General features: G+C 42.0%; 1 protein-coding gene across 1 annotated transcript; it reads left to right on the forward strand.

Moving 5' to 3' along the window:
• Nucleotides 1-2,121: 2,121 nt before the first annotated feature.
• On the forward strand, nt 2,122-10,278 carry ttpa (tocopherol (alpha) transfer protein). Its single transcript, XM_023398276.2, has 5 exons — nt 2,122-2,383; nt 3,593-3,746; nt 5,841-6,034; nt 6,324-6,434; nt 7,364-10,278. The coding sequence occupies exons 1-5, from the start codon at nt 2,204-2,206 to the stop codon at nt 7,610-7,612; spliced, it is 888 nt and encodes a 295-aa protein (XP_023254044.1). The 5' UTR covers nt 2,122-2,203; the 3' UTR covers nt 7,613-10,278.
• Nucleotides 10,279-15,512: the final 5,234 nt, after the last annotated feature.

A 15,512-nucleotide genomic window follows, 5' to 3' on the forward strand; every position in this document is an offset into this window, starting at 1 on the left:
CTGATCCTCAGCGACTTTGTCTTTGTTAAAAACGACTAGCGTTGTGTTTGGCGACTCTCTTCTGTCACTCTGCGAATTTACATTTAAATAAACGGACACATTTTATGATGTAGGCCGAAAAATGAGCTTCCCCTCCTTATAAGACCAGCAGCCGCCACTGACATGGACATCTACCTTTACACCATATGGAGCTCTAACTATGATGCAACTCAACAGTCTATAGTATCAGTACAGGGCTGGACCAACACAAAATACACAAGAACACACAACAAAATCAGGAAGTTTCACAAAGCAGAATTTAACACAAGCATTGCATCACATTGGGGAGTTACTGTGGTGCAGTTGTTGGCTGATATTCTCTTGAGATAGATGATTACAGACAGTGGAATCTGATTTTTCCAACCATTACATCACGTACGTGTAGATACATTCAAATACATGTTGACCGCTGAAGACTGTTGGACAGGTTAATCCACACAGACACATGGATGAAGCGAGGTCACTGCAGCTTGCAGTAGCTACTGATGACCAGCAGGGGGAGAAGTTGGAGCACAACAACACTTTATCCTCCAGAAATGACTGAATATCACTTGGTGAAGTAAATGCTACTAAATAATGAACACCTGTAATGACTCTGGGTCCTATACTGTATAACATCTACAGGGATTCAATACAGTTATAAAAGTGTTGTACCGGTCTCTGGCATGAGGCTGAATGACCCTCACAGGGAGGTGGACAACACAGTTATTGATCATATTTAAGATGATGGGCTGCAGAGATGCACTGAGCAGAATATAAAGTAGTATTGAATGGAAAAACTCAGTTTTGAGCTTCAGTACAGCATTTGAGTAAATGTACATATTTCCATTTACAACAGTGGCTGCTTCCCTACATAACTTCAAGTCATCCACCTGCGTCTTCACCAACACAGTGCCCCCCCCTCTCTATCTATCTATCTCTCTCTATCTCTTTCTGCCTCTCTTTCTTTCTATTTTGCTAAATTTTTTACTTAATTATTTATTTTTAAAATGTGACTTGCATAAGCACTCTATTTGAAATGAACCTGATGCTGCAGAACCCTTCCCGGAAATATTCCTGAGCCCAGGGCTGGGAGAACTGACCCCTACTGAAAATCACAAACGCACAAGAACCGACTCTACACAGAGCTGACAAAAGGACACTTTATGAAAATTGTGTGAAGAGCATCTACAAGGTCGGACTGAGCAACAGACCCACAGTGGAGGGTTTTACATGGTGCTATTGACTCTGATGCTTTTATTTCTGTTCTTAATGCTGCTGTTTTAAACAAGTGTCCGTTCTGTGACCAACATGAGAGTGTAAGAGACTCACTGAGCTCTTCTCTCTTTTAACATTGGTTTTTTAGTCTCTTTAATGTTGTTTTTACCGAGAGGGTTTTTATCATGGGAGCTGGCTACAACAAAAACAAGTGGCAGCTCCTGAACTTCCTCTCAGGAGAAGCAAAGATGGCAATTTATGTAACAGAGAAGGGCAGGAGGCCAAGACAGTGTGGCAAGTAAAGCTCAGGGCCAGACTCTGGTTAGAGTTCAGATTTTATAAACAAACAGGAGATTTAGAGGGTTGGTTTTTAAAACTGTTTGGTGCCACAAGAACATCATCTGCTCTGTTGCTGCTTCTGCATTTCGCACAATTTTCAACTTAATAATTTATTTTTAAAATGTGATCGGCATAATCACTTTATGTAAAATGAACCAAATGTTTGATATGACAAATATGTTAATAAAGTGTTTTTGTAAAAATCAAAAAAAGAGAAATCTCTTTTAAATTGAAACACTCAAATAGCTTTATTGGCATGAACAAAACATGTTACAGCCAAAGGAGTTTATTAAATAAGTGATGCTCACTGAAAGAGATTTAGATTTTTAAATACAATAAAATACATTATAATTCACTACAATATACCACAGTTTTATACATTTACTTACATACAATCATCTAACATCATACAGACGTGTAGTTTATTGAGTTCCTCGGGCTGTGGCAGGCAGAGACATATTTAGCTTCCATTCTCTCTCTCTCTCTCTCTCTCTCTCTCTCTGTGTGTCTCTCTCTCGCTCACACACAGACACACATTCCCTCCCTCCTTCCCTCTCCCTCCGTCCATTTTCAGCCTCCCCTCTCTCCCCTGCTGCAGCAGTGACATGTAACCGGACCAGAGGGCGACATGAACGGGCCTCAGCTGAGCGAGCTGCCGGACGACGCGGAGCAGCTGGAGCCGTACGTGATCAGCCTGAGGCGGAGCGCCCTGCAGGCGGCCGAGCTGTCCGCGGTCCGGACCTTCTCCGACGGCTTCCTCATCAAGTTTCTGCGGGCCAGAGACTTCGACGTGGATCTCTCTCTGAAGGTAGACCCGCACTCTCCCCGGGAAAACTACCATTCCCGACAGGCTGGAGCGCACACAACAGTGACCCAACTTAAAGCGAGTCTGAGAGATTCAACAAGAACTGAACCGGAACTTTAGAAAAACTTTGGGCGGTTGTTGATCGCGCCAGGGAGGAGTTTTTTCTGGGAGAGTGATCAGACAGATTTCACAGATCAGCAGTCACTGTGCAGAAATCCTTTTCCTTACTTGAGATGTCTTTTGCTTATTTTGCACCGTGTAAAGCAAATGTGCTAAAACATTTGCAAAATGAAACTTCTGGCCCAAATACTTTACCTCCACATCTGGGCAGATTCCAGCTGTTATCCTGTGCTATTGTTGGATACATGTGGAAGTAGCATCTGACAGTCATGCTGTGTATGGGCCACATTCGGACCATGGGACGTATATAGGAGCCTTAAAGAGCCCTGAGCTCTAACAGAGTACAGTATAAAATGTACAGAAGAAGAAAACGAATGTCTTTTCAGAACATTAAAGCATGTAAATCTTTTTAGTGGAGTCAAGAATGAAATGATGAACACTAAACATGTTATTTCTGTGTGTTTGCTCCGTGCACTCTGATCTACTTTCACACACAGTGTTTTAAAACAGCTCAGACAAAGTGTCCGGTGCTTTTGTCCTCGTTGGCCTGTAGCAAAGTGTGTGTTTAAACAACTGTGACTGTGACAAACAGATTCCCAGCGAACCAGACCAGGGTTTGTAGTGTGACTATATCACTGCTGTGTTGTGTTAGTGTCAGTGTTGGATTCAGGACTGAATTTACTTTTACTTTACGTACTGCAGAGTATTGTTGCTGAGTTATCACTACATCATTCCTAAAAAATGATTGTTAAACCACAGCAGCTCTTCATTTGAGCTGCTGTGTCCGTCAGAGCAGGTGTTAGTTTCATATCAGCAGACAGGCTGAGTTGCTTATTGTTGTCTGAGAGCAGTGGGAGCTCAGCCAAGTGGGTCTAAGTTCTGTTTTGATCCACAGACATTTATCAGTTTTTATTACAGCTCAACAGTCTGAGCTTTGTTTTTATTTCCTTTTTGATCTGCAGCAGCAGAGACATTTACTCTGAGGGTTTGATAACAGAGAGTAAAGGTTAGAAAATATTTGACCTGTGCCAACTCCTCCTGTGACTCCTGTGAATTCCCTGATGTCCCTGAACACGCCTTCGTCCCCTGCAGCTTTTACTGAACTACCAGCGGTGGCGGAGGGAGAGTCCTGAGATCAGCGGCTGCCTGTCTCCCCTCTCTGTGCTCGGCCTCCTCGGCACGTCGTATCATGGCGTCCTCCCACAGCGGGACCACAGCGGCAGCAGGGTGCTGGTCTACAGGATCGGTCAGTATGCAGCTTGTGTGTGTGTGGATGGTTGTTGAACATGTGCAAACAAGTGAAATCATTTGACAGGACTTTTCTAAACAAAGTCAAACGGATGTTTCAGCTGTAAACATCACTGAGCCGTGGATAAATCAAACACCACCCCACCATCAGACAGTATCTGACTTTCATGTCCATCCAAGTCTCCAAACTGCAAGTCACATAAATATTCATGCAGACAATGAACAGGACTGAACTTCAAAAATAACTCACCCACCTCAGGCACCTGTTGATGTGTCAGAGTGATGTCATTTTGATGCAATAATAAAATCTTCTTCTTCTTCCTTGTAGATGTGTTACTGTTATCACTTGTAGTTATTGTTTTAACATATGGGGCTTTGCCAAGTTACTATGTTTGTGTATCAGTACTGTTCCCTGTTCAAAGACAGGTTGGACAGGTAGCTCTGTCATCAGTAGCCCTCTCTCTGCATGTTATAAGGATGTGCTTTATAGTTTCAGATTCTCGATGTCAGCCAGATGTTTTAAATGAAGTGTACATTTCCTTGTTGAGCCAGTTTATCTACTCCCTGGTTACATGGAACACCCACATGTAAAGGGAAATAGATGTTTAACTCAGCTGTTCTCAAATTCACATAATCTGTTGTTCATCACACACAGGTTTGTTTCCTGACAAAATGCAACTACTGTAGCCTTAAAACTGCACTAATCATTTTTATATATTCACAATGGATCAAACAACTATGTGTAATATGAAAAATGTCACATATCATTCCAAACCCACAGAGAATCAGAATCTGCTCTGTGTTTTAGCTCATTGTTTTGGTTTTCCATCAAACCGCAAACTCGTCTCTCATCAGCCTCATTTCTAGCAACAGTGAAAAAGCTTGATGACTAACTTGAAGCTCGACCTGCTCAGCTCCAAACAGCAGACGAGTGTTGACAGTGGAGGGTTTAGCAGCTAAAGAGCCAGACGTTTCCCTCAGGAGCTGGTGGAGACCAAAACAGAGCTAAAGGAGAGTAAATACAGGACATTCAAAATGAGGCTAATGTCGCTGTATAACTGCTGGATGTGTAAAACTAACTCTAATGTTCTGAAAAGACATTAGTTTTCTTCTTCTGTACATTTTATACTGTACTCTCTTCACCCTCTGTCTGGAAGGCTCTGTTAGAGCTCACGACTCTTTAAGGCCCCGCCTCCTCCTGCTGAAGCTGACCAATCAGAGCCCAGTGTGTTCTGATTGGTCAGCTAGCTGGCAACTACCATGGTAACGATAAATTATGCATGTCTTGTGTAAACAAACGGTTGTGGCGGTTTCGGTTCGGTGAGGGAAATATATTTCTAGCCATGCTAGCAGCGCTGTCGTCCGTCAGTCAGTCTGTCTGTCCACCCCTTTGGTCCAGACTGAAATCTGGACAAATATTGGATCAATTACAGAGAGATCTTGTGAAGACATTCTTGATCCCCAGAGGACGAATCCTACTGATTTCGTTTTTTTGGTTCAGAGTGAAATGTCTCCACAACTATGGAATGACTTGCCAAACAAACATTCACCTTCTCTAGAGGATAAATTGTAAAAAATATTTATCTCCTGATCTCGCATCTAGCACCATTATCAGGTCAAAATTTCTGTTTGCCCATAACTTTATTTATAACCAGATACCTTTAAAACCAATGACATTAATGACACCAGCCTCAGCTAGCGCTTATTAATGTTAGCATGCTAAGACAATAAACTTAGAACATTCTACCTTCAAAACATCACCATCTTTATAGGGGTGGTGGGCAATGACAGTTGTGAGACTCAAACAGTCTTAAGCTAACAGCTAAAAGAAATTTAGAGCATCATTGAATAATAATATAAAGCTTATTTATGAAGCACTTATCAAAATCAGAGATTACAAAGTGCTTCACATGGATAAAACAACAAAACAAGCGAAAAACACAGGCAGACAATTTACACAAAGTAAAAGTAGAAGCTCAGAAATTGTTCTTTAGTCATTTGAGTCATTGTCAATAAAACATATAGAGTAGTGCAGTGTAGCGTCTGACTGGTCTGAGTACAGTAACATGTCTGTCTGTCCGTCCGTCTCCAGGTCAGTGGAACCCAAAGGACTGGTCGGCCTTCCAGGTGTTCAGGGTCAGCCTGATGACGTCAGAGATCATCTCCATGGAGACACAGACGCAGAGGCGGGGCCTGAAGGCCATATTTGACCTACAGGGATGGACTTTAGGCCACGCCTTGCAGATTAACCCCTCCCTTGCCAGAAAGATATCCTCTGTTCTCTCGGTAGGCCTTCGATCATGGTTCTAACTCTATACATGCTTCATATAGGTCTTCATCCACAACAATGTTTTTATTGCCATGACGATAACACACGACTCTTTATAACAGGTTCTACCAAAAAAGGAGAACTTGAGTTCTTAACTAACTATATTATGACAGATGTTACACCACATGATGTTGTGATGACAGACTGGTTTACCAATGTCTTCTGAGATCATCATGTTCAGCTGTTTACTGTCTCTCCCTCTCTGTGTGTGTGTGCGTGTGTGTGTGTGTGTGTGCGTGTGTTTAGGACTCATTTCCACTTAAAGTTCGAGGAATTCATCTGGTCAATGAGCCGATGTTCTTCCGGCCAGTCTTTGCCATGATTCGTCCCTTCCTGCCAGATAAGATCAAACAGAGGGTGAGATCCATGATTACACTGAAAACATACCCACCTGGTCTGGACTCTGGTCTGAGATTCTGGTCTCAGATTCTGGTTTTAGATTCTGTTCATAGACTCTGTTCTCAGACTCTGGTCTCAGACTCTGGTCTCAGACTCTGTTCATAGACTCTGGTCTCAGACTCTGGTCTCAGACTCTGGTCTCAGACTCTGGTCTCAGACTCTGGTCTCAGACTCTGGTCTCAGACTCTGGTCTCAGATTCTGGTCTCAGACTCTGATCTCAGACTCTGGTTTCAGGTTCTGGTTTCAGACTCTGGTTTCAGACTCTGGTCTCAGACTCTGATCTCAGACTCTGATCTCAGACTCTGATCTCAGACTCTGGTTTCAGACTCTGGTTTCAGGTTCTGGTCTCAGACTCTGATCTCAGACTCTGGTCTCAGACTCTGGTTTCAGACTCTGATCTCAGACTCTGGTTTCAGGTTCTGGTTTCAGGTTCTGGTTTCACGTTCTGGTTTCAGACTCTGGTCTCAGACTCTGGTCTCAGACTCTGATCTCAGACTCTGGTTTCAGACTCTGATCTCAGACTCTGGTTTCAGGTTCTGGTTTCAGGTTCTGGTTTCAGACTCTGGTCTCAGACTCTGGTCTCAGACTCTGATCTCAGACTCTGGTTTCAGGTTCTGGTTTCAGGTTCTGGTTTCAGGTTCTGGTTTCAGACTCTGGTCTCAGACTCTGTTCATAGACTCTGTTCTCAGACTCTGTTCATAGACTCTGATCTCAGATTCTGGTCTCAGACTCTGGTCTCAGACTCTGGTCTCAGACTCTGGTCTCAGACTCTGGTCTCAGATTCTGGTCTCAGATTCTGGTCTCAGATTCTGGTCTCAGACTCTCCTTTACATACAAATACAGAGTGTAAATGTCTTTAAAACCCAGTTCCTTCTGTCCTCTGTAGATCCATATGCACGGGGCTGATTACCACGACACTTTAGGTGACTTCTTCTCACCAGACATCCTGCCGCCAGAATATGGAGGGGAGGGGCCTGGAATAGAGGAGGTGTGTCAAGACTGGACCAATCAGCTGCTTCAAAAGGAGAAGCTCCTGCAGCAGATTGCCACCCACCCGACGGCTGATATCGCCATCACTGCTGAAGACTCGTTGACCTCAGGGGAAGCAGAGACTGAACGCCTCTCAGAGGGATGATGTTTGGAACTTACTCTGGACACTGACTGTCTGGCAGCCATTTTTTTTCTAAAACTCTGGAGTACTGTTGTTTGCTCTTTTAAAAGAGCTGAAAAGATTTCTCCATCAGATGGACTTTGAGTTTACATGATTTTAGTCTCCCTATTACAGGACACTGCTCACTGAAACCTGACCAGAAGGTGACGTAGCATCTTCTGCTTGAAACACATGTAGCTGAAGTCACAGCATCATGTCTGGGCTGGTCTCTCTTCCACAAGCTTCACTCAGAAAAACAAGATTGAATCTAATATATATATATATATATATATATATATATATATTTTGACAGATATTTTAATATGAGTTACAATTTCAGTGTGGATGATCATTTTTACATTTCATTTTTACTGACAAAAAATATAAAAAAGATGATGATATAATTTTTGTTGGTCTTGTACCAAACAAATATCTGGAGAATATAATTCGTCTGTTGTTGTGACACATTTGACCTTCATCAAAAAAAAACTTCAGCTCCTTCGATTTGGATATTACACACATACGCAGGGAGCCACACAACACACAGTTAAGAAAGGCTGGATTTGAAGTTATTAGTGTTGTTACAAAGGTCAAAAAGTGGGATTTTAATTGAGGTTTTCTTACTTTTGAAGCTGAACGCAGCTCTTCTAGTTTCACTTCTTTCTTTCTCTCTTTTTCTCCCTCATCTTTGCTTATTTTCCAACAGTGAGATGATGTCTACAGTATTTCATGTCTGGATGTTAAATGCTGAGTTTGAGTCAGGATGTAATTAGTTGGCTCTGTAAGTTAAAAAAACTACCAACACCTCTCCAGCCACTGATTAATATGTTGTATCTGGTTTGTTTAACCTGTGCACAAAAACACATGTAAAAACAACAGTTTTCTGTATCTAGCAACCACATGCTAATGCTAACGACACACAACACAAATGTGCTGGGTGAGCGTAAAAACTGTTATCCATCAAGAACTCCCTTTAACTCCCTTTCTTCAATGTACAGGTTAAACTAACAAAACACAGTGTAAAAAGACACTTTAAAAGTGTTGATGGGAGTTGTTTTTGATTTAGATAAGAGCCACACTAGCTAATTATTTCCCTCCAACCCCGTCCTGACTCCAGCTCTGTGCTTCACATGCAAAAAATGAAAATCATATTTATCTCCTCATCTCACTCTGAAATAGAGAGCAAATAATTATAATAAATTTTACACAATGTTGAACTGTTGTTTTGCTTCTGAGGCAGCCACAGTCAGAGCTCGAGGCATTCTGTTTTCAGCTTGTCTGTCCGTCCACTCGTCTGTTCTCATCGTCACGATATCACAGTCACACCATGTGGGAACTTCTTCAAATTTGGCACAAACATTCATTTGGACTCAAGTATGAACTGATTAGAATCTGGTGGTGGAAGGTCAATGGTTGAGGTCACTATAACCTCAAAAAAGATGTTATTGTCCATAACTCAAAAGTCAAGGTCAAAGGTCAACTTCCCTCTGACATCATCATTTTCTGCAAAAACACTTCTGGCCATTACTGAACACTGTAACTCAGGAAGGAGAGACTGTGACCATATTTCCTGCACGTTGGCTGGTTGATGGAGGTATTTTAAATCTGCTGATATCTGCTCGATGCTCAGCGTTGACAGTTTGGTGAGGGTGGGAACTGGTTCGACTATTATGAAGTTATTTAGCGTTTTGGAGCAGAGACTGGTCCAAAGGCTGATCAGTTTACTTTGTCACCTCAACTTGGAAACAAACCGACTGTATCTTAGTCTTTCACTTTTACATGAATATTGCTGAATGTTACTGTGGATCGGTAGAAGGGGATTTGTGCAGCGGCTGCAGGAGACTAAGCTTCAACCAGAGGAGCGGTTCAGTCTTCTGCAGACACTCAGGCCCCACCAGCTCTGCTCGAAACCATCATCTTTCTGTCAAATCCAATGAAAGTACTGGAGTCTAAACAGTTTCTAGCAGTGTGTTTTCATGTTGGAACATGAACCCTGCCTTCCCTCCAGATCATCACTCCATCCAGACCTTCATCTAATCAGCAAAACAAATTCATCTGTCTGCTGTCTGTTCATGGTTCATTGCTTGAACTATGGTCTTTATTTTAACAGTTTAAAAGGTTTTTGAAACTAATATAATAATAATTTATATCTAGGGGGAGTAATGTAACATGTATGAAGAGTAGATAGTGATTCCTTGCACCTTTTGGACCAATATTATGCATATTTCCAATATACCCAGGTATTGTTAAAATGTGAATTTGCTGTTCTCACTGACTTTATAATTATACATATAGAATATGTTCATGATAACAGGAGTTGATTTTATTGGTGAATTTTTGACTTTTTATCTTTTAAAAAAAGATAATGTATTTCTTAGTATTTTTTTAAATGACATTGATTTTAAAGTTACATAAAAGAAAATAGAAGTTATGATGGTGATGTTTTAACTGTTTATTACTTGACCTGTACAACAACCCATATGATGCTGCGTATTAACTTGCTCTTTTTATAAACTGGAACAATCATATTAATATTTGCGCCAGAGACCTGGTCTTATATTCTTGTTTGTCAGCAACGTTTGTGCTCATGAATGGGTCAGTGAAATGATGGACTTTTCTTATGAATTTTGTTAATAAATGGTGCGTTTGAACATGTTTGTGTATATGTACACTCTTATGCATTTGTCTTTCAAGCTTATTACCTGGTTCATGGAGGATACTGTTTTCCACTGTACCTCAGTATTATAGGTCAATACAGAGTACAGTCCAAAACTGACTTTTGGACCCCACTGAGTGTAAATAGATATCCACTGGTCAAACAGGGAACTGATAGTGAAAAGTGATCAATTACACTCTACAAACCTAATAATCACTTCACTGTTACAGTTGTTTCAAAGAACCTTCAGTGACACTTTCCCTGTGTGTAAATCTTGATTTTATTTTCAGCTAAGCTGGACCTGTGAGTTGAAAACAAAAACAGCTGACAGCTCACAGAGGCTTTTAAAACCCGCAGCTCGTTTCTATCAGGTATTTTACAAAAAGTAATCATTTTCCTGTGTGTCAGATTTAACAGCTGCCTGCTGCTGTACCACTGGACTAACACATAACCATTTAAACAAACTACAATAATCACAAAACGTGTCTGTATAATGCTGAACCATATTAACTCAGGAAAAGTACTCAAACAAATAAACACAAACAGATTTGTCAAAGAAATAATAAGTAGAAACTAGAAAGCACTGCCCCTTCCCACGATGCTGGAGGAAGATGGCGCAGTCCAACTAGTAATCAGCACCATTTAACAGGTGTGATGGAGCTGGGCCTCCTGACAGCCAGACAGGAAGCTCCAGCAGAAACACCCCCAGCAAGTGGTAACTCAAAGAAAACTGAATTCACTTCATGACAATCAAATACTTTTGTTTATGAAGCTAATATAGAAAAACCGACAAAGAAAGTTGATGAAATGTGTGCACCTCAAATAGATAAATACACTGTCAAATATTGCTAATAAAATAGTGTGTGTTATATCAAACCAAAAGCTGTGTGCAATTATTTATCTGTTTGTATTTGTGAATTTTGAATGTCATGCTAAGAAAGAAAGACTCAAACTCAAGCTAAGTAAATGAAACATGCCTTGGCTCAGTGTGTGGCTGGTGTTTTCATTTATACTTACATACTTTTATAAAGATTATGAATGTGTTTTGGGGGAGTTTTTTAAATTGTGATATTGTTACTTTTACTTCAATAAAAGATCGTAATACTTTTTCCACCACTAACATTAAATCATTAACACAAAAACACTCAGTAACGCAGCTTTATAAAGCCACATGCTTTACTCTCTTCAGGTCTTTCTCCCTCCTCTGTGTCTTTGTGACTGACCTTTGATCAGTGGTCAGCAAACATCCAGCCAGTAAACATGATCTACTCTGCAACACTGCGAAACCCAGATTCCAGGGCTCAATCCACAATGACAGCACAACCACTGCTCATCTTTAACTGTACATACAGAGACACGCACAGTATCAGTGGCAGAGATCTCACTTCAACATGAGATCCCCCCCACACCCACTCCCCTTTGGTTTATTGGGCTCTGTCTAAACGCTGCTGAAACCGAGACAACAGTGAAGCTGTTTGGTATGCAGCTCACTCATAAAGGCTGGTAATAATGTGAAACAGGCTGAAGAGGTTTCCTTCACCAGTGCTGTTACTGAAGAAATAATGACACCTCTAGAACAACATACTGTAGCTGTGGACTGTTAATGGACATGAGAGACTTCACCAGCTCATGTAGACTTTAGTTCACAAACTCTTTAAGACTCTGGACCCTTTGAGCTCGACTTCCTGTCAACACACTGAGAACCGTGTTTCCTCATCAGCTGTTAGCTGTAGAAACACGTCTTCCATCATCTCTCCAACCACTAACTTCCCCTTCAGCTCACACTGCTGTAGCGTTTGTTCAGAGTTACACCACCTTCCATATGAACACACCTCACTCCAACAGGTGAATGACTAGGAACACTCAATTTATTTTCACTCTTTGTCTTAGTTTTGCAGACCTTGCTGACCTGTGTAGATTTATTTATTTCAGTGAAGTGTCTTATTCTAATCTGAGATCGTCTGTAAAATCACATCTGGAGAGAAACCTTTTCACAATCACTTGAAAGGCTCAGATTCAACATATCATATGTGATCAGTTCACATGATGGAAGCTCATGTGATAGTTTACATGTGAAAATGGAAGATATTCACATTTAATATCACATGTTAAACATGTGTTTATTGTATATGTAACTTGTGAATTGTTCATAATTATTCATGCTTGTTGTGTTCATGTAAGATCTTTGATTTCAGTGTTTGTATTGACTGGAAGACGTTTGATTTGTCCACCCTGTCTGTTGATGTGAGGCAAACTGACCTGATGAAATCTACATGTTAATCAACAGCGTTGTGTGTCGTCTCCTCATTGTTCCTCTTAGAGATACACAGAGGTGAAGCTCACTGAAGCTGCTTCAGTGTTCACACTAAACACCTGATATACTGATATAACTGGACTAACTCAGAGCTCCCACTTCCCTTTACCTGTTGAAGGCATGGATAGGTAATACTTTTACAGTAATACATCTGCAGTGCTATTCATCATATGTAAGATTCAGCAGCTTTTAACATTAACAAATGTATGTACACAAAGACAGGATTAGCATTAGCAAGGCATGAAGAGGACTTACCAGGAAATGCTTTTGATTTTAATTCAAGGGGTTCACAGAAATAAACTGAACCTCCATAAGATAAACATGAGTCAATCACAGTGAGGAAACGCAGTTTAAATCTGTACAATCTGAATAGTTTCATATAAGGACAAGGTTATTTACGTTATATAGTGCTAGTGATTGACTGTAACTGACAGAACCACTTTGACCTGGATTGTGGGAAAATGTCAGTTTGTTGTTGTTTGAGCCGTTAATCATTATTTGAAACTTAAACAACTGGATCCTCACTGCAGATCAACATGTGTATTTTAACTCCACCTGCTGGAGATGAAGAGAACAGAGGAAAATTAACAATGAATTTAAAAAAAAAAAATCAAAATTCAATTATAATGCAACTGTTTATCTACACTGTAAAAACTGCAACAAATAACAAATAAGACTTCTGATAAATTTTATCCCACAATTCCTTTTTTTCTAACATCAATAAAGTGACATGATGGAGGCTGTGATGTGTCTGTGTATCTTAACTTGGGTTTTGAAAAATGTTCTACAAATAGATGAAATACCATTACAATGATCTCAATTTAATTAAAACTATTTTGAAGCTTTCATTGCTCTACTCTCGATTTCTGCCAATTTACTCCCAGCTGATCAAACCTGGAGTAAAACCACTGAAGTGTGGACAGATGAAGCAGCAGCAGCTAACCAATCAGAAAGCCTGGGTCAATGGACACAACGTGGTGCGGGTGAGACTGAAAGCTGCTGGCATCAGCAGAGACGGAAAGAGGTCTCAACACCAACAACACCAAGTATATGAGGCAGCAGATCCAGAGCATCACAGGTTACAAAAGCAGGAGCCCCCACCATGTGTGGGGCCACGTTTCCAGATGAGCTTAATACATTTTACACTCACTTTGATCCCATCCACAGTCAGCTGTGAAGTCTACGCCACCTCCAGAGACCTGCCACCGTCAGCTGATCTGCTGGGCCTGACAACATGAGCCAGTCAGCTGATGTTATTACTGCCATTGTACACATATCACATTCAGATTCAGATTCAAAGGAGCTTTATTGACATGACAATTGTCAGATACAGCATTGCCAAAGCAGACTGTAAAAGGCAGCATCACAGTAAAAAGTATATTTAAAACACACTGATACAACAGCATCAACAGTACTCTGCAGAAGGGAGGAGGTCACACACAACTGATAGAGAACTGTTGGTCCTGTGGTTGAATGGAGGACGTTTGTGTCTGAATTTTGGGAAACATTTAGTTCTGATTGGCTGGAGTTTGGTGCAGCTCTGTCTCTATTCTGTGCTCATGACTCAGCTGGCAGCAGCGCTCCTTTCTGGGGAGCCATGACTTCTTGTATGGGCCTGTCTCTTTGTCCAGGCTTTGCTCACTGAGTCTCTACTGTGTCAGAGTGGATCTGTGTTTAACGTCAGTCACCGTGCTCACGTAGGCTGCCGTGGTGTACTGTCTCTTTAAGGCCAGATAGCACTGCATTCTGCTTTGTATTTCTGTTTGTTTTCCAATGGATGACATCATTTTGTTTCTGGTGTGATATAATTTCATTTTTTCTGATTGGTTTGTTGTCAGACTGGTCCTGAGGAATGTTTGTGAATTTAGCATCAGGACCAGCTGAGTGAGGGGACTCATATCACTGTCACAGGAAGGTGTCCCCACCAGTCGTCCCTGCCCCTAAAAGGTCTGCACGGTGTCATCTAAATGATTCCCACCCTGTGGCACTCACCCCCATTCTGATGAGGTGCTCTAAGAAGCTGGTTCTCCAGTACATCACAGACTGGACCTTCACCAGTTTCATCCAGAACCAGCAGATCCGCAGAGGAGGCCAGCTCCACTGCCATCACCTTCAAAATAACAACAACTACATCAGGATGCATTGTGGTGATTCAGCTCAGAGTTCAATACAACCTCGAGGACCACACTGCCATTGGATTGAACTTCCTCACAAACAGACCTCAGGCAGTTGGGACTGGCAGTCACACTTCCTCCACTCACAGGAGTCCCCCAGGGTTGAGTGCTCGGCCCCCTCCTGTTCACACTGTACACCCATGACAATCAATAACCAACTTTGGTGCACAGAGAACAACCTACAGCTCAATGTCAACAAAACCAAGACGCTGACTGTTGACTTTAGAGAGAAAGGAGGCAAAGAATCCCCATCTCTGTCTACATCAGAGGAGCTGAGGTGGAGAATGGAACAGTTGCAGGTTTTGTAGGAGTCAACCTCACATATGGTCATCACACATCTCCACCTGTGTGAAGAGAGCTCAGGAGAGGCTGTATGTCTTAAGGAAATCTAACAAGGCTAAATTCATGTGTCAAGTTCTAGTTAACTTTTAAACTGCACAGCCCGGGACAGGAGGGCTCTGCACAGGGTGATTAAAACCACCAAACTCAATGGTACCCAACATACAGACATCAGTGAGGTGAGGCAAGATGAGGTGAGGCGAGGCGAGGCGAGGCGAGGGGAGGCGAGGGGAGGCGAGGCGAGGCGAGGCGAGGCGAGGGGAGGTGAGGCGAAGCCAGGCGAGGCGAGGCGAGGGGAGGTGAGGCAAGGGGAGGCGAGGGGAGGTGAGGGGAGGTGAGGCGAGGGGAGGCGAGGGGAGGCGAGGCGAGGCGAGGCGAGGCGAGGCGAGGGGAGGTGAGGGG

Source organism: Seriola lalandi, unplaced genomic scaffold, assembly GCF_002814215.2.
Source record: "Seriola lalandi dorsalis isolate HSWRI2012SDOR001 ecotype SW California unplaced genomic scaffold, Sedor1 jcf7180002054981, whole genome shotgun sequence".
NCBI lineage: Eukaryota > Metazoa > Chordata > Actinopteri > Carangiformes > Carangidae > Seriola > Seriola lalandi.

Excerpts from the sequence above, each read along its gene's own strand:
- ttpa (XM_023398276.2), top strand. The coding sequence starts at position 2,204 with ATGAACGGGCCTCAGCTGAGCGAGCTGCCGGACGACGCGGAGCAGCTG. Across the intron at positions 3,747-5,840 it reads GGTGCTGGTCTACAGGATCG|GTCAGTGGAACCCAAAGGAC; the intron begins GTCAGTATGCAG and ends GTCCGTCTCCAG. Across the intron at positions 6,035-6,323 it reads AGATATCCTCTGTTCTCTCG|GACTCATTTCCACTTAAAGT; the intron begins GTAGGCCTTCGA and ends GCGTGTGTTTAG.